Source organism: Strix uralensis, chromosome 19, assembly GCF_047716275.1.
Source record: "Strix uralensis isolate ZFMK-TIS-50842 chromosome 19, bStrUra1, whole genome shotgun sequence".
Taxonomy (NCBI): Eukaryota; Metazoa; Chordata; class Aves; order Strigiformes; family Strigidae; genus Strix; species Strix uralensis.
Window position 1 is genome coordinate 6,219,578 of NC_133990.1, and position 24,025 is coordinate 6,243,602.

General features: G+C 43.1%; 1 protein-coding gene across 9 annotated transcripts in view; it reads left to right on the plus strand.

The window, feature by feature from the left end:
- Window positions 1-24,025, plus strand: part of STX8 (syntaxin 8) — a 115,658-nt gene that overhangs the window by 12,899 nt on the left and 78,734 nt on the right. For 8 of the 9 annotated variants that reach the window (XM_074889533.1, XM_074889539.1, XM_074889540.1 and 5 more), the window contains exons 5-6: window positions 2,297-2,421; window positions 3,896-3,988. In XM_074889533.1, coding sequence (XP_074745634.1) covers window positions 2,297-2,421; window positions 3,896-3,988 — 218 coding nt within the window. Of the gene's footprint in view, window positions 1-2,296; window positions 2,422-3,895; window positions 3,989-18,450; window positions 18,547-24,025 lie in introns of all 9 variants that reach the window. The other variant, XM_074889541.1, reaches the window with a different exon arrangement.

Sequence of the window (24,025 nt, forward strand, 5' to 3'; positions counted from 1 at the left end):
AAGGCAGTTACCAAACATGTCAAAAAGATTATTGTAACGAGCAGACCAGTTGTCATGACCCAACCTACAAGAATAGGGCAGATTTATTAGGGGGGAGGGAGAGAGTGAGGGGTGCAAATTATTTCAAATTTGCTTGCCTTGAATTTTTTTTAACAGGCAGAAATAGTTATGTTCTTTTTAGCAAGCAGAGAGCTTTGTTTCGTTCGCTTTATTTAAGTAATTTTGTCAGATGTTGTTAACATCAGATTTTGAGTGCTTGCTAATTGAACTGCTGAAGTGGGTGGACTGTAATGATCTTTGCATCTTCAGAAATGTACTGCTGCTGTTGTGTTTGGGTTTGTGAGCCTGGTAGCAGTCATTGTGAGACCAGAAAATACAAGAGTGTATTTAATCCCCCAAAGCAATGAAGAAAGCTAGGTAATGTGTAAAACTGTATTTCAGGTGTGTAGCTTTGTCTAATCAAGCGTGATTCCCTACCTCGATGAACACTGGTAAGTTTTAAGGGTGGTGCAAAGGATTGGAAAACAGAAGAATCCCAGCTCCTCCGTGGGATGTTGCCCCTGAGCACCAGCTGGTTGTTGGCCTGACGGGGTGGGCTGCGTTCTGCTCCAGAGTGCTGTTCCAGCGTCCGCAGGATGCTTAAGGGAGAGGTGGTGATTTACAATAGTCCTGTAGCAAAAAAGTTCTTTTTTTTTCTTTTGATTCTGACAAATCTACCACCTTGAGGTGAAGTTGAATGAACATGTTAAAATTTTAAGTGGGAAGAGGTTAAGTGTTCTTGAATGTGACTGACTGTATGAAGTGTGTAGTGCTCTGCAAACAGATGAGCCTCTAGTTTATGGATGGCCCAAAACTCACATGGTGACGATTATTTTTCAGCAGTGTTGATTCATCTCATGGCCAGGAGATGTCTCTAGTTCACCATAATTCCTCAAGGATCTCCGGAAACAAGTTCTGGATTTTGCTTGAATGCCCTGGCTGTAAGACTTCAGTCGTCCCTCTGGGAGCTGGACCCCGTGTTGGCAGGGTGCAGGGTGCATTAACTCCTCCTAGCTCCACTGATACTTGTGCAGAGTTAACTTCTTTTGATACAGGGTTTTGACCACAAAATGATTTTGAGCGTGTGTGTGTCCCACGCAGTGTTTGAATGTACCTCACAAAGAGGGGACCTGGACTCAATTTAAAAAACCCTAAAATGTAGGTCTTACTGTAATGAAAAAAAACTTGAGAATTTGAGAGATCCTAAAAATGCTCACTGTTCTTGTTTTGTTTGTGGAAGGGCTTTGGAAGAGAACAGGGCAAAAGTAAAAATGAGAATGAAATAAAGTTTGAAAAAAGCAAAACCAGAAGCCAAAACTCTTATTTCTGTACTGCTGTTGAGGAACTGATCTTATGATGACTCTTACCCCAAATCTGAGTTGCAGTTTTGGGTTTGAGTGGCTCACAGTCTGTCATATATTTTTCTTGTAGGAGAAACCAATGAAAAGCTGAAGGGTGGAAACCAGAAGTCTGGTATTGAGAGAAATATTTAAGTGCCATTTCATTTTACTGCTTGAATTTATGTGCCCTGGACATGAAAAACTTGTTTTCCGTTGTAACCAGGGAAGTGTCTATAATGTGAACAACCTCAAGTCATAATTCTTTTAAAAGAAAACCTGTAACTTGATTGCTCTTTCATTTAAGAGTGTGTGTGCCTGGCTGCTTGTTCATGTTGATGCCGGACTAGGAAATGCAGAAGAGTAACTGCGTGACTTCCATCTACAGTTTTTGAAATGCAGAAATGTTCCCTTTTAGGTTTGGTCAGGATTGCAGAAAATGAGTAGTCTCATCTGATTTGCATCTGGATTCACGTGTTTATCCTTTTACTGTTGGAATCTTTCAGCCTGTACCTCCTTGTTTTTATCAGTTTGTGTTTTGATCACATAGCAAATACATGAGTGTGTGTATTCCCAGCAACCCTCTTCTTTTTGTAGCAGTTCTGAATGCTGTGTGTTCTACGTGCAAACAATATTGAATATGAATATATGGCATACATTTCACCATGTAGCTTAATTATTCAATGCAAAATTAATTCTCTCCCTGCTTTACCACCCCTAGGCAGTGTTATGGAGCCTGTGAGATGTATTTGTTATTGGAGATCATTAGATTCTTTTTGGCTAATTTCTTCTGTGGTTGCAGAGAATCACATAGAGTGCAACAGATACGTACACTTCTGCTCTGTCAGCCAGTCTTGTAAGTGCAAATTATATGAGGAATGGATTTTGTGTTGAAAATTATTCACTGAAGCTATTTTCAGATCCAGCCTAATGACGGGAGGGATCAAACGAGGTGTAACTAACCCATGGCTCTTGGAAGAATCTGAGGAAACCAGAGGGCTTGGCTTCGATGATCTCAGGCAGCAGCAGAGAAGGATCATAGAAGGTAGAAGAGTCTTTCTGTTTTTTCTAAGCAACTCCAGGACTCTGTGAGGAGCCCTTATTAGAAAGTCAATACAATAACCTGTGCTGAAGTTTTATTATCTGGAGATGTCAAACTTAATAGTTCCAGGTAGTTGTCTTCTGTATTTGCAGCATTATTGTGCTTACAATATTCTGAACTGGAAGCATCTTCTTAAATCAGATTTTCAAAGACCTTACAGGGCATCCCTGATTTTGACCATAATCACGGTTTTGGTTTGCAGTAGAGATCTCATTAACCGCACTGAGTGTAGTGGTATTCCTGCTGTGCTTCAGGCTGGGCTGCATTAGATGTATTGTTGAATTGGAACAAGGTAAGGATTAACTAATCTAAAAAAGGGTCTTTAGATTTTTAGCCCTCAGCATTCGTAAGGAATCTCTAACTTTGGAGGTGTTGGAAGACCTCAGCCTGAGGCCATCAAGTAGTTAATGAGGTAATTTCTATGCAATTAAAGTATTGGAAGTGATCAAATGAAATCAGTCTCCAGATAAGGCCTGCTTCAGTCTGCATGAGAAGCAATGTTTGTAGCTACAGTTCAGGAGAATGGTGTAAACTCTGTTTGGATGGGCCAGGAGAAACCTCAAGCTCCTGTTTTTGATTACACAGTGGGTATCGTCTGGGGAGGCTGGGAGAGGTACTGGGGAGCAGACCTTCATCCTGTTGCAGGGAAGGGCGTTCTGGCCACCCTGTGCCGTTTTTGGCTCCTGGACCACAGCTGGCTGGCAGTCTTGCTCTGTGTGACATTGCTGCTTTGCAGTTTGTCAGACCACTGACAGTCCAGCCTCCCACATCCCTTCTTGTCCTGCTTGACAGCTTTGGGCAGAGATGGCTGCGCAGTTTGGTTAAGGTGCTTACTAAGGACTGCGTGGTACCTGCGACCTGGAAGAGCAGAGGTGATACAGTTCTTAATAAAGGAGTGTCTGCAGAGCTGGGGGAGTACATCAAACTTCAGCTGCCCTCCCTGTGTCCCCTCTCTCAGGCTCTCTTCCATGCACTCTGTATCCTCTTGCAGCTTTAAAAATCTATTTGAATTCTTTGGCGTTTGCATCACCTGTTTGTCTTTTATTCATGTTAAAAGTTTCTTGGAAAATTTAAAAAGGCTAATCAGGAATCTCTCTGTGTGTGCCAGAAAATCTCCTGCATTTATGATTGAGTAACAGCTGAATGTTGAATTATTGCTTTTTTTTTTTTTTGGGACACACACACCCTCAGCTAAATGTCCCAGCCAGAGCAGACAAATTAATTAGCTATCATTCATATTATTTTAAGAGTGCTGTTGCCATAAGGATTCATTTTCGTGTTGTGTTGATGTATTTTTCTTAATACATTTTAACTGTTTAAGCACGGGGTAGATCTTTTTCTTCACTTCTACATCTTTCATAGGGTGGCATATCAGCAATTTTTTCCATATAATTTTATATATGTTTTTCTGGTGCAGAGCAAGATGCTGGACTTGATGCTCTTTCTTCAATCATATCCCGGCAAAAGCAAATGGGGCAGGAAATTGGGAATGAGCTGGATGAACAAAACGGTAAGAACAAGATTCATAGAGACTCATTTTGCCTTATTTTTATGTAAGATTGTGATTTGTTTTTTGTTTTGTGTTTTTTTTTTTCACTGATACAACTGTGCTGCTTTTTGCCCACAAAGTAACAAGACAATACTGTAAGGATTTATGTACGAACAACCACTACGGATTCCATCCATTCATGACCTGGTGGTTTTATTGTGTTTCACTACGTAACCTGTTGTGCGTGTACAATGTATAACACTCGGTATATTTTTATCAAGCCTGCCTTTTGAAAGAAAAGACTGGTGATTATTGTACAAAGTACAAAATTAATTTTGTACTCGATCTTTTGCATTTCTCGGTTTTATGACAGTTTTTAAGGTAAGCTTTTATGTGTTGCTGGGTTTCACTGGAGCATTCTTATTCTATGTCTTTCATTATTAACTAAATGGAAAAGTCTTGAGCCAATGATTAAAGGAGAAATGTTGCATTGTTTGCTACAAATGATTTGGATTTTGAAGGTTTCATGGCATTGAATGCAGGATCAAATTAAGTGCAATATCGAACTAGAAGAGTACCTCTTTTCTTTAAAATGAGCCAGTATCCAAATGGTGGAATTGCTCTCCTGTTAAATATGCTTTGTTACTCACTTAATTGTTCGCATGACATAAACTGTCCCTAGGAGAGCAGATCCTCCAGTCTTTCTGACTTTTTCATTTCTTACAATATGGTAATAGTTCAATTAGAGCCTTGGAACCCTGCCAGCTTTCTCCCTTGCACAAAGGCTTGAGCCATATGGTTTATCCTTGGGTTGTGTTGTTCTTAACCACTGAGAAGGTAAATGTCCTTTTACTTGCTAATAAATGATACGCTTAAATCAGCTTCTTCCTGGACCTATATTTTTTCCCCTTGTATTTCTCTGCATGTCTGCTCAGAGTGAGGGGGTTCCCGTATTAACAATCACGTAACACGAAGTACTACTTGGGAGCTCCGTTCCAACTGAGAGTGAAGTAAGAGGACAGCTTTCTCATGTTTGCCTTTCGTACATGGCTAAATCCAGGAGGGATATGAAATGTCTAGAATATGTCTTTGTTTATTAATCTTAAGGTTGTTAAGAAATGGTTTGCGCAGCTGGGAGAAACTATGCTTAGTGGTCTTGTCAGTTTTTGATCCTCTGCCTCATGCGAGTAAAGACATTTTCAATTAGAAATCTCGGTTTCATAAGTTTCTTCTATTAACTGTTGTTTAAAAAGTCATATTAATTGCTTTTTTTTGCTCTAAATAGAAAACAGGTGGGAAGCATGAGCATGTTTACTAATTCTCTGTGAAACCTTGGTTTCTCATCAGGAAAATATATGATCTATGTCCTATTTCCCTCTGTTGGGGGTAGGGGAAGGTTCCCCAAATCCTCATGGTTTTGGGACCCTGAAGGTAACGTGTATTGTACCATCGCATTTCTGCGTGACCCTGCCAGACTTTTTCTAGCGATGAAGCCTTGAAACATCTGTGAAATTGGGAATGCATTTAACCCTCCTTTTTGCAAATAATGCCAGTTTTGTTTGTCTTACAGATAGTTACAAAGCCTAGAGCAAAACTCTTAATGTTTTCATGTGAGCTCTTTTTTGAGCTACAGGCAGCTCTTGAGAAAGATGGAAACTTTCCCGAGTGCTTGGAGTAAGAAGTGAGGATTGCCTGTTGCTGACGGCAGGCCAGGTCCTGGGGGAGGAGAAAACACTGAGTTGCCTCTGCTTCTCACTGTCCTAGAACCACGAGAATAAAACCTGCCAGCCATGTAGAGCATGTCGTTTGTAGATCTTTAAGCATTCTGAAAAAGATGGGAAATAGTCTGACTACAGATGGGCGACCAGATTGCTCAGGGCTTGGCTTCATCACTACTGAGCAAGTGGAACTCCCATGTTTTCTCTGACTTTATGCAATCCCCCTTTTTTTTTTTTTTGTTTTTTGCTTATACAGGGGGATATGGTCAGGCATTTTGTTGCCACCGGCACGCTGGAAAAGCTGAAATCCTTAGCAATATGTTCCAGGGGTTACTTTGCCTTTGCACATCTTATTTCGTGCCCTGTGCTTAACTATCTACAGACTTTTCTCAGGCGCTCTGCCAATCTCGTGTCACCGTTACATGGTCAGGCTGATGAGGATAACTGCCCTGTAATTTCCCCTTACTTGGAATCTCTTTCCTTCCTAGTGCTGCATGATAATGGCATCGTCTGTATTGTGGGGAGGCAGGGGAAGTTCATCTTCATTAAGTGCTGCATCAGTATTTCTTTTTATTCAAGTCAAATTTTCCATCAAATTGCCTGTTTCTGTGGGAAGTTTGACTTCCACTTCCCTGGCCTGCTTTGGATGTCCCCACCTTCTGCAACTAATTAGGTGCCTTTAGCTTGTTCTGGAGTTATGATAAAATATGGCTTAATTCAGAAGTAGCTGATAATGTCTGATAGTTACCGAAACAGACTTCAGGCAGCTGCATAACTGTACTTATTTTCTACATGAGTCGTTATTCAGGCCTTCTTTTTTCCTTCCCTCGCAGCTCAGGCTCTCTGTTCGGTTGAGATATTTGCACTTCCCAGCTCTTCGAGGTGGCTTGTGGCATTTTCCCTTGAGTGCCAGTTGGTGTAGCTGTGCATTTGCAGATGCACAAGTATTGGAGGCATCCTGATTAATTATGCAAAGTTTACTTCTCGAGTAGACTTGGTACATGTAAATTCTTTTGTGTTTGTTAAATGACTGAAAAATGATTAAACTTTGCTTTTAGAAGGGTAGTTACTTGGCGGTATCTATTTTTGCTTCACTGGTGGGCTGACAGGCAGTGACGAGGAGTAAGGTCCAAGGTTTGTAAGAGGGCATCCCGCAGCCTGTGGTGGTTGCTGTGCTCTCCAGCCCTGCAGTGCCCATCTTCTGGCCGATCTCTCCAAGCTTCCTCCGTAGGCACCAACAGGGATTGCTCAGGTGTGATCCCTCCAGCCTGCCTGACACGTCTGCCTCGGGGCAGGGCACAGCCTGGCCTGGAAAAGCCCGTGTTTCCCCACTGATCATAAAGCGAGCCCGGGCTCGGATGGAGGTGGCTGCTTTGCAGACATCTGCCCTGAGCAGATGAGTCTCATCCTTTGATTTCGTTGTAATGTGTCCAAGTTTTAATTGGAGTCTCATGTTCTTTACTCAGATATTCAGTATAGCTCTGTCCCTGCGATTTTATGGCTCTGCTCAAAGCTGATGGTCCTTTTCAAACCTCCTGAGTACGTAGTATTTTGCACTGATGAGCAAAGTAGAAGCAGGGTACCAGAAGACGTTGGTTTTTTTCGGCCTCAGGAGTCTGCTAGCAGTGGGAGAGATGGGGGATTAGCAAAAGAATTTTCCCATCATTAGTTCCAAATTTGGCCCCAGAAAGCTTTCTGTAATCCTTTCATCTGTTACATAAAAAAAAAAAAGAAAGAAAATAGTGTAAATGGCCTCTGGCCCTGTTGATGAGGCAATCTAATCTAGTGCAATAATTTTGGAAGAATGCTTTCAGAAATTCTGAATGCTGTTTGTTTTACCCTTATAGAGATGTTGTTTTCTCATTGTGACATGCTTGCATGAGAATATAGTACTCTGTGATGGATGGTAAATATTGGTAGCTTGCAAAATTTGTCATGTTTGGCATTTTTACCACATTGCTCTCCATTTGGTATACACCACTGAGGAGGGATTCTTTTGCTTCTGCCTCCATTAAAATTTATGCCCGAGCATAAATATGTTCATGAGTAGATAAGCTGCAAAACCAGACCTGTCTATGTCACTTCACTGGTCAAGAGAATGCTGCACACAGAGTGAATATCCAGGATGCTCTTAACCTAAATGGATCATTTTAAGTAAGTGATCTCTCATAATGATACTTTAATTACATGGTTATGTAACATTTAAAATTTCTTGTCAAAATCAAATTTCTAAAATCAACCAAAAATTGAAGCATTATGTATTTTTTTTTTTAATAGCTTTGCAATTGGAGGTTGCCGTGTCACTCTGGTCATAGTGGGTGGCACACAAGCCTCGGAGGTGGACTCAGCTCTGTCTTTCATTTGGTGCCAGTTCAATAGTCAAAGCCTGTGACTTGCCTGGTATATGATTTTGGTTAACCTGACATGCTTCCATCAGAATGCGATTTAGAGACTCCACTTGAGACTGGAGCCCTGCTCTAGCTGTTGCTCTGTATACACCTAGAGAAGTGTTCCTGTAAAATCAAAGAAAGTGAGTGAAAGTATTGTTGGGGTTGCAGAGACTTGTTGAAAACAGCATCAGAAATTACAGTGCAGCAGGGATGCGATTAATCTCTCCTAGGGCAGTGTTCAACCACAAGTCTATCGCTTTTGGTGCAGATAGCCCAGTCAGTATATGTACAGTAAATGCTTCTCCTAAAGATTATTTTACATGGCTATTGCATAATCAAAAAAGGAACCCTGAAGTCGTTTCACATTTCTGTTTATTAAGAACATTTTTGCTATAATACAAACTAATTAGCATTGTGTATGGAATATGTTTGAGTTATGAGACTAAAACCAATGGGGCTGTGGACATGTTACATCATTGTTAGGATTAGTTTGTAAATAAGAAATGATTAAAGATTAAATTTTTAAAAAATGTTCACCATCTTGTCTAAACAATCTATGTTTTCATCATACAGAGTTACAACTCTGCATGCTTTGACCCCCTTCTGAGATGGCTCGAGTCCGCTGGTTGCTGAGATTTGAAGGTAGGTGTTCAGCATTCCTTGAGAAAGGCTGAGCACCAGCAGGTTCAGGTTTTCTAAAAACCTCTACAGAGAAGCATGTGTTTTTAATATTCAGATGTAAAATAACCATCCACAGCCTGACTGACCTCATACTATGCAGATAGATTTTTATTTTGCTTCCCGAGCTTATTGTATGGAATAGAAACTACTTCAGTTTTACTGGGGAAATGATCTGTCTTTATTGCATGCTGTTGAGTTGGATTTAACCCTTCTTAGGGGAAAAATTAACACCCGTGTTAAAATACTGCTTTTTGTAATGAGCGATCTAAATAGTGGAATACTTAGTCTCAATATGAACACTCAGAATTTGAGGAATGCCAACATTGAGGCTAGATGGCACTTCTTGCATGTATTTCTAGGCTTAAGAGAATTGCACGCTGTTTTCTGCAGGTCCTGCCTCATTTTATGTGTAGGACTTGATCTCTTCTGGGGTTGAATTGACCATACACGTTGACAAAAACTGTTTGAAAGGTCTCTGTCTCGTTCCTTCCAGGTGTGGGAAAATGTTTAGTGATTAAGGCAAGGGCTGTAAGAGGTTTTTGTGGTGGCAGCAGCAGATAAATGTTGCCCTAGAGCATAAAACTGTCTCTGCTCTGCCCGGGGGCTCTGTGATGGTGGTTAACCCATCTTAACTAAGCTTTTTCAGAAGTGTTTCCCTTCTGTGTGTCCGACTTGCATCGCAGGGTCTGGTTTGCCAATGTTTTGAGCACTGGCACTTAACAGAAATTGGTGTGGGCTGTGCTCTGGGTGTAATGAATCATGGAATGGTTCGGTTGGAAGGGATCTTTAAGGATCATCTAGTGCATCCCCCGTGAATACTGGGGAATACAGAATCATAGAATCATTCAGGTTGTAAAAGACCTTTAACATCAGGGAGTCCAACCATAACCTAACACTGCCAAGACCACCACTAAACCATGTCCTTGAAATATATGAAACTATATTAAATCTTGGTTGGAAGGATAGATAAGGTTTGATTTATATGTGGCTTTTTAAAAAGAGGTTCAAACCCTCTTTTACTGAACACTCAAAATAAACCTTAACTATTAATTTTCTTATTTTTCCTTCTGAGTTGGGGATGATAGTGTTTCATCTCCCAAGGAAGCTGTCAAAAATCAAAATACACTTGTACTTACTGTCAGGAGGGCCATCGTTGATCTGGGAGGAAGCTTTTAACTCTTCAGAGTTGGAGTTGTGTGCAGTCCATAAGGAATGCAGCCTGGTGCTGGGTGATGAGGAACAAAATATTCGGTATCTGTCAAGGAAGTAAGCCCTGCCTGTGCTGCCTGCTGAAGGAGCTGTGTAATGAAAACCAAGGTTACACTGAGTTTGCATTGGACTGGAAAAATGTATCTACACAAAACAGTATTATTTATAGCGTTTCTGAAACTTTTAAGTACATGACTGCTGCTTCAGTGTTTCCAGTGTTTATTTATCTGTAAAATTTCCTGGTATTTTTAAAAAGAAAACTGAAAAAATTAGGGAAGCCACTGCAGTATGGATCTGTCTCCAAGCCTGGGTCAGCAGCCAGATGAGAACACCTACACAGGGACCTCTGCAACGTAGGCTGACAGGGTAATTTTACCGGTGTTGGATGATGTGGAACAGCGTGCGAGAGGTGTGAGATGTCTTGCCTGTGGGCTTCATGTACGGTTGCTGACAGCAGAGGTAGGAATAAGGAAATAACCATCTTTGTGCTCCCCTTCAGGCTCTGGTGGGATGCGTTTCTAGCAGTCAGACTCTGCTGGGAGAGCTCTGGTACAGCAAACCAAACTATTTGTAAGTATTGATGAGATGACAAGTCTGCAGTAGGTCCTTGTTAAGAGTCAGTTGTGTCAAATGAGTTTGGACTTAATAGGTGGAAGAGCCTTATGAGTAGGGGAGAAGAATTAGGTGTCATTTTGACTTAATAGTTTTAATGCTGTCTCATGAGAACTTCTTGTAAGTAGTCTATGGAAGCATGGGTTCAAATGAATAATCTTCAATAGATGTGTTGTTGACTGCATAATTATGCTCAGAAATTAGGAACTGGCTGTACATAGTTGGAATAGAAGTATGTCTTGAGTTGGGCTGCGTGGGTCGGTCTGGTTCTGTTCAGCATTGTTGTTAAGGTTGTGGATGCTGAAGTACACAGTGTGCTTACTCCACCTCCTGTGTAACACAAAGGTGGGAAAGACTGCAGCTGTGTTGGGAGTAATGCTGAAGTCCTCAAATGATCTTGAGAAACCAGAGTGAAATTCAGGCTACCTGCAAAGGATGACTCTTCTGTAAGGTTTAATCAAATTAAAGATGAGTATAGTGTATAGGGTCAATTCTTAAACATGAACGAACTGTGTAATATTGTGGAAAAGGCTCTGTACGAGCCAGTGTTTGGAGAATATGTGATCCTTCATTATGCTTGGCACCGAGGAGGAGACAGCATGTAGGTTGGGCCAGAACTCTTCAAGGTAACGTGGAGCTGGGAGAGGGCCCAGAGGGTAGGCCAAAGCATGGTGTAAAGCACTGAGGTGTGACCACCAGGAAGGATGAACTGCTGGGGTAGCTGAGTTTAAAGAAAAGGCTGAGTTGGGAACACAGTGTTCTTGAAGAATGAAATGAGCTCGTTTGAGAGGGGAGGGAGAAGGCTTTTGATACTAGGTTTGAGTCGAGGTCAAAAGGAACAGGAAAATTCTTCCAACAGCAGTGAAGTGGCCCGTGTCAGGAGGTTGGGAAGTCGCTGTTGTGGAACATCTTTAAGAACGTGTATTATTGCTGACAGCTTAAGCTGAGTTACAGCAGCAGATGCACTAGACAACTTATTTTCTGTTGTGGCCTTCTCTAGCTCTTTCTTTCTTCTCTCTTCTACAACTTGGCTTCCTTCAGACTTCTCATTCTGCTGCTTTTATTGAGTTGATCTTTAATCTCCCCTTCTGAATGTCTAATCCTCACTTTTGAAACCACCCATCAGTATTCCAGCATTCTTGCTCAATTAGTTCCCCTTCTGGGTCCTTTTCCATCTCCCTCTAACTTCTGTGTGTCTTAATGTGAAAGCATTGGGGTTCTGTAGCTCCTGAGGCCACTGGAGAGTCTTAACGTGTAAAAACCAGCATTGTTCTGAAATGGCTGAGATATTTTGGCTGAAACTTTATTTTATTTTTTTTTTAATTCATCTGGAAGCAGACGTCCAAGTTGGGAATCTTGAGCCTGAGTCGTTAAAGTTTTTCATCGTTTTAAGCAACCGAAAATAGGGTCTTCTCATGGGAAGCAACAAATAGCCTTAATAGCAAGTCATGCTACCGAGCCTGTGTGTGTATTTTTGTTTCACTCTATGTACACATAATACTGGGTGATGATACTTTTTCTTTCAGTATTTTTTTACATCTTGACGCAGCGCTTACAGAAACAGATAAACCAGCAAGGCACAACCTGGATGAGGATAAAAGCATTGGGCTTCTGAAATGTGCCTGGGCTCCTACATACTCACACACACGCACAATGAGTCTGTCTGGCCTCTTGGCACCGTTAGCGTTTTTCCTTGAATAGTTCAAGCCGTAAAATAACTGTTCAACATTTGTCTTCTCAATTATGTGGATTTTTCCACAGTTAGTCAATCCCTACCTCACCCACACTGCAGTGGGGAGGGGGGAAGCTGTCTTCCTTCATCAGTCTTCACGGTGATCAGAAATGCTGGAGAAATTACCGCTAAGGAAAAATAAGTTTCTAATGGTTTTTTAAGTCTTTCAGCATTTTTTGATAAGAATTATGTTCTTAAACATCTTGTTTGTTAAGTCTCATCTTTGGTTTTCTAGCAGCGCTTATGGAGAGCTCTAGTAGGGATGTAAGCCTCAACTTTTAGCAAAAGAGTTTCCCATCTGCTGCTTCAGGCATTTGATTTAAACTGTTTAAAAAGAAAACAAAACCTAGCTGTAATTGTAGATATTTCAACACTCTGATGATTTTTTTCCGTGTTAATTTAGCTTTTCCCCCTGTTCAAAAATCTCAAATCGAGACCATAGAGAGAGGATTTATTTTCCTAGCCTGCTTTCCTACTTTCTTAGGGTGGCTGTCTGTCATGCATCGTAAAGAAGCAGAAAGGCACAAATCCAGTCTGTTCTCCTTTACAGCCCCTTTTTGGTAAATCGCATACCTGTCTGTGAGCAACTGAAATTATATATCCTGACCTTGCAGTCTCTGCTTGCAGAAAAGAAAGGCAGGAAATAAATTGTCCCTTGCAGAACAGCATTTGCTAGAAGATCTAGGAAACTGTTACGGGAGTTTCTGTATAATTTTATTTATTTTACCCTCATAGATAATACCAAGGTATTATATCTGGCTCATTTTCCTTAAGTGCTGTCCCTCTGTTTTTTGGCTGGATCAGGGAAGGTTTTAATTGCATGTTAGAGGCAGGTCCCAGACGCTTTCTCGCTCCTCACCGTAAGCTGCTGTTCAGTGTGCACAGGACGCGGCTGCTTCAGCGTTTTCAAATGATGACATATTGCTGTCTCTGGGCAATATTTTATCCTCAAATCGTTAAGCACCACGTAGCCTAAAAATAATGTTTTATTTTTAAATATTTGCTATTTGTGGCAATGAAATGCATCTTGAGGGTTTATACTTGCTTATACTTTAAAAGACTCTAACTTTAGTGCTTCCTCTGTCCCTTCCCCTTTTCAGAAGACTTTTTGAGGATTTATTGGGAGAAGAAGTAGGTGACTGCTCTGTCCCTCATCAGTTCGTAACTTGCTTGTCTAGGCATTATTGGAAGAATGTGATGTTCAGGCTTAAAAGAAAGTCATGCTTGGTAGGAACCATATGTTCTTGCGTCATGGTGATTTCAGTGATTGGGCTGTTGGATGCTTAATAGGCTTTTAATAGATTTCCCAGAAAGCTTGTAGGGTCGAAACCTGAACGGTTACAACACAGGAGAGAATAAGAAAACCATGTTTCTGGGCATGTTGTTATCGTGAGGTATTGCTGGAATCTGAAAAGTGCTTTGAACTGGATTTACTCACCACCGAGTGGGTTGGCGAGTGCTCTCCAGTAGATTCTCCTGGTTTTCCCATTACCTCCAAGTGTGCTTCCAGCTCATCTCTCCTGTCTTTGCATGGAGAAACTGCACTCTCTCCTGTTTTCCTAGACACTCAGTAGAATATATTGCTTGTCCAGTGCTTATGTTGTGGAGTCCTCTGGTTATTATGGCTTATTGTGCCCGAAATCACTGGTCTTAACTTGTTTGACGTTAGGCTGTTGTCCAACACAACTCAGAATATCAAGCAGCATTTGTTGCTCCCGAAGAAGTTGGGCTTGGAGTGAGGCAACAGAAACAATTCAGGGGTGCAGCACTGTGGGCAGATCTGTCATGCAATTTAAGTGCTGGATGTTTAAAGAAAGCTTAAGTGCCAGAGTTTTGCCTGTAGGATTTGTGGGAGGTGTTTTTTTATGGAGAATTTTAGCCTTTTCTGTGTTACACCTTTTTCTTTAGTGCCAGGTAGCTATAGTGTGAAAAGGAGCTTGGATACAGTGGTATGGAGTGGAGGTGAGGTGGTAGAGCAGAATATACTGTTAATTATCAGGGCTCGGGTTTTGAGTTGGAGGTGGGTTGAGATCAGTGCAACCCTTCCTGTAGCTTGGAGGGGTTGTGCTTGATGTATAGCGAAGCATTCAAAGTGTGTGCGGCCGCAGCCAGGAGGGTGATACCATCTACTCCCAGCAGCGCTGGGGAAAATCCCTTCCAGCCTGGTGCTGAGCTGCTCCAGCCCTGCTCTCTTACCAAGCAGACCTGAAACACAGATCTGCTTGTGGCATCTGTATTGAAAATTGATAGACCCTATCGCATTTATCAGTCACCAGACAGTTTCAGTTCTTTGCTGATCTGTTCTGCAATAAATAAATGTAACATATGGAATCGCTTTGGTAATCAGCACCTCTCAAAACCAGAAAATGAAGTGCAATGTCTTGCAATGCTCTAACCATAGCAAGAGCAGAAAGCAGGATAAAGCTGGTTGCTCTAAGTGCTTGCGTGCAGATGGATCTCTATTGTGCAGTATTTGAATGGGTAATGTGGCTTTCTTGCTTTTTAAATACTGCTTAGATATTTGTAAAATCTGCTGTTAGATCCAGCCTGGAAATGGCAGGTAGTACTTGGCTATGCTCAGACCCTGAAGCTGGCCCTGTGGCTACCCGTTTGCAGGATGCGTTACAGAGTTCATCGCAACTAGGTGTAAGCAGAAATCAGAGTGCTGGCAACAGCCGCTTGCTCAAAGCTGCGTTTCAGCCGTAAACGTAATTAATGTGACACAAACTGAGATTCTTTTAAAATGGTGAAGTTGATATCTTAAAGCATCCTGAGATCACTTAAAAACAGATAAAATAATTGTGTTATAATTATTAGTATGAATAAAAAAAATGAAATAACTTCCTCGCAAACTTGAGTAGAGTAAGTCTTATGAGCATAACCTTTTTTTTGAATTGCTGGTGTATTAAAATGTTTTATCCCTATGCATCTGAAAACAAATCAGATGATATAGGTATTACCTGGTTTGTGCCATGTATTGTGAAAAATATTCTGCCTTGCTACCCAACTCTAGTCCTTTTCTGTTGCCCTGATGACCTCTGGGTGTGGATGTGATGTACTTGTTGCCACCAGTGAGCTGCTTTTTTTGTTAGATGTTGAGAACTAGAATAATCTTCCAGTATGACAGTAGTACCAGTCTTGGACATGGAAGCAGACAAAAACTCCTCTTTACTTTCTCCCAACAGAGTTTTGTAAGAAACACTGTAGCACGAAGGGAGTAAATCACATGCTTGGAAAAAGATACCGTAATATGAACCGGCTGGCATCAAAATGCTGGGGCACTATCAGATATATCTTTTGGCTGTGTAGACTTCATTGTTCTGGAATAACTTCAGTGGTGTTTGATCTCAAAATTTTGTTGGAAATTTTCTTATAGAACCAAGTTTTGATGAAAAATGCTGGTTTGTGTCCAGAGTCTTTAGACTGAAACATCTGGGTCTGACGGCCTTTTTCCAAGCTCAGGGTAGGAATTCAAGAGATACCTTTGTCTGTGATAAAGTGATGAATTTGGCCCTGGGATAGCGAGGCCACGGGGTTCCCAGTCCTGAAGCAGGATGCCTGAGGAGTTGGCCTGAGGACCAGAGACTCCAGGGCTCCCCATGGCCACCCAGTTGAACCTGCTGCACCATCTCCTCTTGGTGTTAGCAGAAACGCTGAAAGGAGCGTTGGCTTCAAGTACTGCCAGAGATTTCAGAAGGTTGGTTTTGGTCTGTGTTGGGCAGACCCCACATAAAAATAAGCTGACATCTGGCATAAACTCCTAAAATGTTTTTTTCGATATAACTCTGACCTTTGTGTTTATAGACCATGTTGAAACTAGAGAGAACAGTGACACAAGACAGCCAACTACCATTGACAAAGCCAGCCAAATCGCTGTGTTAGTACCAGGTTGCAGACGCACGAGGTTGTGATGCCCTGCAGCAGCACTGCGGAGAGGTGATCAGCATCCCAACTCCTCCCTTTGCAAAGACTGCAGAGCAAAGTCTTACTTTTGGGGCTGGACAGAAGATTTTTTTGTTTCTTAATGGTTGTTTGTCAAGGGCTTTGTTTTTGGTGTAAGAGAATTATAGTGGAAAAAATGGTGATTTGGGGAATAAGGCCAAATGCCAGGTGCTGCACTTTGGCCACAACAACCCCCAGCAGCGCTACAGGCTTGGGGAGGAGTGGCTGGAGAGCTGCCAGTCAGAGAGGGACCTGGGGGGGGTGACTGACAGCCGGCTGAACAGGAGCCAGCAGTGTGCCCAGGTGGCCAAGAAGGCCAATGGCATCCTGGCTTGTATCAGCCATAGCGTGGCCAGCAGGGACAGGGAAGGGATCTCACCCCTGTGCTCGGCACTGGTGAGGCCGCCCCTCCATGACTGGGTTCAGTTTTGGGCCCCTCACTCCAAAAAGGCCATTGAATGACTCGAGCGTGTCCAGAGAAGGGCAACGGAGCTGGTGCAGGGTCTGGAGCACAGGTCTGATGGGGAGCGGCTGAGGGAACTGGGGGGGTTTAGTCTGGAGAAGAGGAGGCTGAGGGGAGACCTCATAGCCCTCTACAACTACCTGAAAGGAGGGTGCAGAGAGGGGGGATGAGTCTCTGGAACCAAGTAATAAGCGATAGGACAAGAGGTAATGGCCTCGAGTTGCACCAGGGCAGGTTTAGACTAGATATTAGGAAGCATTTCTTTCCAGAACAGGTAGTCAGGCGTTGGAATGGGCTGCCCAGGGAGGTGGTGGAGTCCCCATCCCTGGAGGTGTGTGACATAGCGCTGAGGGATCTGTCAGTGCTGGGTTAACGGTTGGACTAGATGATCTTCAAGGTCCTTTCCAACCTAGACAATTCTGTGATTCTGTAATCGCTTTTATGTTGCCGGGGTCTGGTATCTGTGCTGTAGCATAGGTATGTAATGGTGGAGGGGACTGATGCTAGCCTCTGAGATGGTCCTTAGTTTGGGGAAAAATCCATCACAACTTGACAGAGCTCTGAAGTCTCCTTGAAGTCGCTCTGATGGAGACCTGTTCATTTGTCCACTGCGTTTTCTCTGGCTAACATTTCCCTGAGCAAGCTTTGCCTTGGGCTTGCAGGGGTGAGTAGAACCTTACCTTTTTTCCTGGGTCCAGAGGCTGGGGTAGTGTGGAGCAGGTGGAGAGAAAGCAGGAGATGCCCATTGGCGCTGCAGCGTTTGGCAGGAATGAGCTGTGAGCCGGGACAGTGTCACAAGGAGGGATCGTTCCAGGCTTGGGGGGTCTGGGACAGTGCCCCAAACAAGCTGGGGAACTGGGCTGGCACCTCTGAATTTTGATGTTCCTTACCTCCTGAACTCCTGCATTCCACCTGGGCAGCTTACTCATGTAGCTCTGCTTGCAGTTAAGAAGTAACTCTGTTACCTGCTGTTATTTTGGAATATCAACATTTTCTGTATCCCTGTGTATCCAGTTGCTATGCAACGGGGTGTGGGTATCACATTACTGTAATTGGGTTTTCAACCAGTGTTTGTAGATAACATGGGTTTTTGCCAAAGAAAATTAGCAGTGTGTATTGAACTCTAAAGTGGCCTTCCGAAACATGATATTTTAAATGAATAGAAAATCAGATAAGCTGGGAGGAAAGCTTCCTTCTGGTCCAGCTTAGGACATAGACTACTTTTTATGTAACAGTTCCCATTATAAATAAGTATTTTCACTTGGAAATTATTATTGGGACCAAACTGCCTCAGAGCACCAGCCTGTGGATAGAGAAGACTGTGGCAGGGCTAATGATCAAAGAGCTTGTGAGAATTTGGGCTGGATTATGCATTTGCTGGTACTGGTGCATCTGTGTGACAGCTGGGGTCAGTGTTGACCACTTGGGTTTTTCCTGCTGTTTTAGGCTACTTCACTAATCATAGGTAATTGTAGCGGTGCTCAAACTTGAATAGAGCCTATTTAGCTTAATTTAGTACTTTCCACTAGTTAAGCTGTTGTGACTTCACTTCTTACTGAAAAACTCCATTTGATGCTTTGTTACAATAGGAACTATAATAGTTTTGCTTATGGGTAATGTGGGTGGTGTGTTTTCAATGAAAGGAAAATTACTGTCATAGTTGGAGACCACAGGACTTTAGTAAGGGAGGGTCTGAAGGTTTGTATGTAAAATCAATGTATTCCTTTTTGTTACAGGGTTATGCCTTCATCCACAATGGTTGGTGCTTGCTCTTAAAGCAGAGAGGTTGAATATTCAGTGATATTGAGCATGGAGGAGGTAGAACAGCACTGGTAGGAGAGGTTCTTCACATCTGGGTGTTGTGTTCTGAAAATGACTTTTAGTAAATGACTCTTAGTAACCTCCTGTTCTTCCCAAATTCATTGTCATTTCGGAGACTTGTCTAATCCCTCCCCTCCCCTCTGGTTCTGTTCTCTGCTTTCTGTAACTTGTTTTCAAAGTTTTTGTCTGCTAGACCAGAACTTAGAGACAACACATTTAACCTGATCATTGGTTTTCCATACTGAGCTCTGTATTGCTTCCCTCCAGGGCAGGCCGGGCGATTGTAGGGTCTTTACTCAGCATCCATTTGTTGAAATTGAAGTCTGCTGATGTGTAGATGTGGCAGGACTAAGGTGGGCTGGGTGACTAATGTGTGTGGTAAGGTCTGTTAGGAAAGGCAGTCTAGTGCTGCTTGTTGAGTCTTGGCTGGTGGCTTCTCCTAGCACAGCACTTGACAACCTGTTGGGCTTGCTGTGCCTCTGGGGCGCTACTGATAGCAAATAAACTCGTTTTCCTCACCATGGAGCCACTCGTGATGGGGCACAAAGAACCCCCAGGGAAGCGGAGCGGAAGGTGTGCAAGGATGCTCTCGTTTGCAGGCACGGTCTTTGGTCCCCTCTTCTGGGGTCTCCAGCCATCTCTGGGAAAGGGGCTGCTTCAGGTTCCTTCTTCGTGTTTTCCAAAAAGTATGATTAGAAATGCTGTAGGGAGGGAGTGGTGGCAGTCCAGGCTTCTCTTCCTCATCTCATTTTGTGAATGTTTATACTTGCTAGTTCTAGCATGGCTTTTCAGCAGTGGTAATACTAGTTAAAGCGTGAGAGTCGCAAGTGTGGCGTTGCTGCTGCTGGCTCCTCAGCAGCAAGGGACCACTGAATCCTGCCAACTACAGCTTTGCTGCCTGGCAGGACTGTAAACAGTCTTGGCGATTTTGGGGGTCAGTTTTTATAGTGCTGTGTCACCTTCTCACCTGGAAGGCTGTTCTAAAAAACAGAAAGCAAATGAGAGAGACTAACATCTGAGTCGGAGACCAATTCCACCTTCCCTTAACACTTGAAACAGATTTTATCTTTAGGGCAAGCTGCTGGAGAAAGGAAACCAGCGTATTTAGTCCACTTTTGCACTGACTTATGTCAGCATTCACGACAGAATCCCTTGTGATCTGTCTTCTCACGTTGTAGTTAGATGTTATAGCGTGTTTCTGTTTCACTTCTAGCGTAAGGGAACTCTTTGAAATGGAAATAAACCCCAGATCCGCTGTATGCTTCCTCACCGGCTCTATATCAAGCTGGAATTCATGTTGGAAGAGAATGGCAAGAGAAGTTGTTAAGTGGTGGAAGTTTGCACCCCTCAGAAACAAACAAATCAAACTCAGTAATCAAAGCTGATTCAGAAGAGCTCTTATAGCTTTATTGTAAGCATAAGGCAAATCTCTCTGCTTTCTGTTGAGTAGTCACAGTGCAACTGTGGTGGCATTTCAACCAAAATTTTCGAGGCTGAGACACCTCCTTATAATAGGAGTCCTGACAGGTGGGAAAAGTGATGTTCCAGCTCATTAGAAACTCAAATTATCCATTCTCAAAACGGCTGTGCTAATTCAGTTTTCAGTAGGACATACATCGTCACCAAGCCTCAGCTGAGAGTTTCTCAACTTCCCTGTCTTCTGTTGCTCTTAGTGTGGTGCTCAGGCTACAGATCAGTGATAGCCAACAGCTATTCTGAATATCCGTGTTTCTATATGGGTTTATTCTGAAGGCAATAATTGCTCCTCAGTCCCTGCTGAGAGAGAAGCTTTCAGATTTTTGTGAAAAACAGAAAAAAAAACCATTAATATGGGGGCTGGGGGACCTTTAAAGAGAGCATGTGCCAGGCTTGGTGCTGTTTTCAACTTGTGTGTGATAACAAGCTGAATTATATCATTTAGGGGGTGTGTGGAGTTTTGCCTGGTTGATATTTTTTAAATAAAAAGGTGGTTATGTATTTGATGTGCAACTGAATTGAAGGATGATCAACAGTCTTATCTACAGAGGCAAAATGCAGGTGTGAACCTGTCCCTAACTGTCAGACAGGTACAGCAGTCATCTCTCTAGGAAGGCAAATAGTTTCATGCACAAAATGCCCAGGAACTGTTTTCTGTTCTGCTGTACAAGCCCTGGTGGACATTTGCTAATGTCATCTACCCGGTTAAGAGGAACTTAATTAGTAGATATGAATTAGTAAATGTTTGCTGTCTGTCTATTGGACTGAAGGTGCTCGGCTGTTCTGCACGACTCCGTGACACTTGGTCTGTCAGAGCACGTCAGTAGACCTCGTTTGAATCAAGACAGAGGGAAGTGGTGTGGGACCTCAGGAGTTTTGTGGTCTGGCTTCTCATCCAACTTATTAACGTTGTCCATGCTGTCAAATTGTGACAGCTGAACAGTTTATCCTCTGAAGTTAGTAAGAAAATTAAGAAAAACACTCATTTCAGAGTTGCCAGGAGCCTTTATAAGGAATATGTTTTAAACAAGTCTCCCAATACAATGTTTAAAGAAATTTGAAGGGGAAAACCAGTTTTAACAGGGATTAAATAGAGCAGCTGGGCATTAAAAGCAGCAGATATTGTCTGACTAAAGTAATCTGAATGTACTGGTGTCACCAAAACACAAACACAGCAGAAAGCCATTCTTCAGTTCTGGGATAAAAACATTTAATAAACTGACTGGCGCTGTTCACTTTAGTGAGAGACTTGTTTTGTGAAAGGGGGGAAGCTTTCCAACAGTCCTCGCTAACAGTTATTATATGAAAATAAGCTGCAGACACTGCACAGTTGTAGTCCTGCCCAAACCATCCCTGATAACTGGGGTTGTTCGTCGCTGCTCCGCTGAGTTCCCATCAGATCCTCTGGTGTTTCCAGATCAAAGGGGTGGTGGTAACCACTGAAACTTCTAAATCTAGCTTTGCTCAGAAGGTCCTAGGTAAATTAGGAAGACCTATCCTTGCTGGCAGTGGCTCAGACACTGCTTTTTTTTTCTGCCCAAAGCTGAAAACCAATTAGCTGCGGTCACGAGTGCTGCAGTGATCACTGGTGTATCAATCTGGTTTTGGGTCCCTTCCTGCAGGGGATGCTCTTGTTCTTGTACCCCCAAACTAAATCTTTGTTTAATGCCAGCTGAAAGGCGTTGGGAGTCGAGCTGATTGTTGCTGCTGTGAGTGTATGGTAACTTCTATATAGCGAACGAGGGTTCAGAGGGGTGAATTAATTCAGTGCTGGCTGATGCTATTCACATGCAGTCTGCTTTTTTGATCTGTGTTAGGGGTTGGAAGACTCCCTTCTTCTGGAAAAAAGGGGGAGGACTGGGGGAAGAGAAATCCAACATTTTAATATGTTTCCATGTTCCTGTGTGCTTTTCCCCACATCCTAAACATGAAAAATATCAGTAAGTTTCCCTTTGGCCCTAGGGGAAGAAAAAAGGAGTCTCCAGCTGGAATTCATGAAACTTTGTTGAACAAATGAGCGGTGTCATGGGTTTGTGGCGATCTCACTAGAGCACAAGTGGTGTGCTGAGAGTGAACAGCCGTTTCATGCACACTTAAACTGTCCTGAACCACTACCCTCCCCAGTCATTCTTCATCCTTTCCATGTGGGAGAGAAGCACAGAATAAACCGTTTAAAGAGGAGAGTTAAGAATCAAAAGGTGTATTTTATCCCTTGTAAAAAGAAGGCACTGCTTTTCTTCTTGCTCTTAATATGTAATGCATTATTTCAGGCAATGTTATTTCTGAGGTGCTTTTTAAGTATGGGGTCAGCAAGTGGCTACAGGTTTGATGATCCTGCAGTCCGGTGGCTGGCAGTGATGCTGTTTCAGAGGAACGTGTTTTTCCCCTTCTAGACTTCTTAAAACAATTGCCGAACTGTTTAAAAAAAAAAAAAAGTGCTGTCTGGAGTGGAGGCAGAGATGGAAGCGTTGCTTCCCATCCGAGTGCGGCACGGCAGAGAAGCCGCAGCGGGGTCAGCACATCCAGCTACTCGGTAGTGAAGAGCCTCTCCCCTCCGGTCTTACCCTGGGAGCAGGTTACCGGTCTCCTGGGTCTCTTTCTCCATCCTGGCGATGGGATGCACTTAATGCACCTTGGGTGTGCGTTGCAGTGTGCTGAGCCAAAGTTTTGGCATTGCTGTAACACTTGTGTGTCTCCCAAACGCTGTGGCTCAGCTCCTCCAGAAGCGTGACTCTGCTCATTTGATTCTGCTGCTTCTGAAAACAGCTCCGAGTGGTTTATTTTCTTCCTTGAGTTGAATTATGACTGTCGCCAATGAATTCCTCTCCAGTGACAAAACGCAATAAAGTAAATAAGGGAAGGACTAATGTTCTGCATCCATGTCTTCTCAGTTAAACTGCTCTCAGCTCAGTGTGACTCTACTGATGGGGACTGAGAGTTGTTGACCAAAGGCTGTGTGGTGGTTTCGTGCCCCTTTCAGACAGGGACACGGAGCACTGGGTGGCTGTGCCTGTGTTTTGTTGGAGTACCCATCCTGAAGCTATTGGTGCTTAGCATGGCCCTTGTGCGCTGAGGTTACCAAGGACAGTGTTTGTCCCCTGTTTGGCTCTGCTTAGTGTGCTTGCTGCTGTGTTTCTTTTTAATTTATCTAATTTATTTTAGTTATCTCCCTGCTTGTACTTCCTTTTCTCAGTGAGAGGGAAGTTGGTGTCCTTAATTGTCACTGGGAATGAGTTCTCTTCTTGGCATTTGTGTAGCTGGTGGTATTAATAAAATATGTGTATGTGATCTCCAAATTCGGGGAATGAGAGAAAAATGTCTTGTGTGGGTTTCTGCATTTAGTAACCAAAGCCCTTCTTAGCAAACAGCTCTTGGGTTTGCTGTTTTCAAGTTGTTGAATTTGTTACAAGAATAATACAGGCATGCCTCTGCCTTCTCTGCAGAAGCACAAGTTGCCTGTGCGGTGTGCAAGGTCCAGCAGCCTGCTGTGGCCGTACGGCACCGAGCAGTCCCTGATGCCTTCAGCTCAGGCAGCTTCTCCTGGGGATGCTGAGCCCTGCGTGGTCAGGAAGAGCCGTCGAGGTGAATTCTTTCCCGAGTCCTCTCCGTACGCACAGGAAAGGGAGTCTGCGTGCGCCGGGCGGGCGGTAACCTGGAAGCGAGGCCAGCGGATCACGGTGCGCTGCATTCCTCCAGCTACTCCCTGTGGGCGCTCTGCAAGATGATGGATATTTCAGCATCTTTGTTCTTTGTTTTCCTTCTAACACTGGAGGAGTTTAAATCACTGGAAGAGAGCGCTTGACACTTCTCCAGTTACACAAACAAGTGGTGCTGCACTAGCTAAAGCTGAACAGCATGTTTTTGGGAGAGGTGAGCAGAGACCCCGAATGTCGTTCTTTGGGAAAGGTCTTTCTCGAAGTCACGGCTGTGACGTGGGCGTTAAGCTTGTAGGTATTGCAAAAATTGGGACGTTATTGCGGAGCCTGGGATGCTTTCCAGTAACAGAGTGTGCCT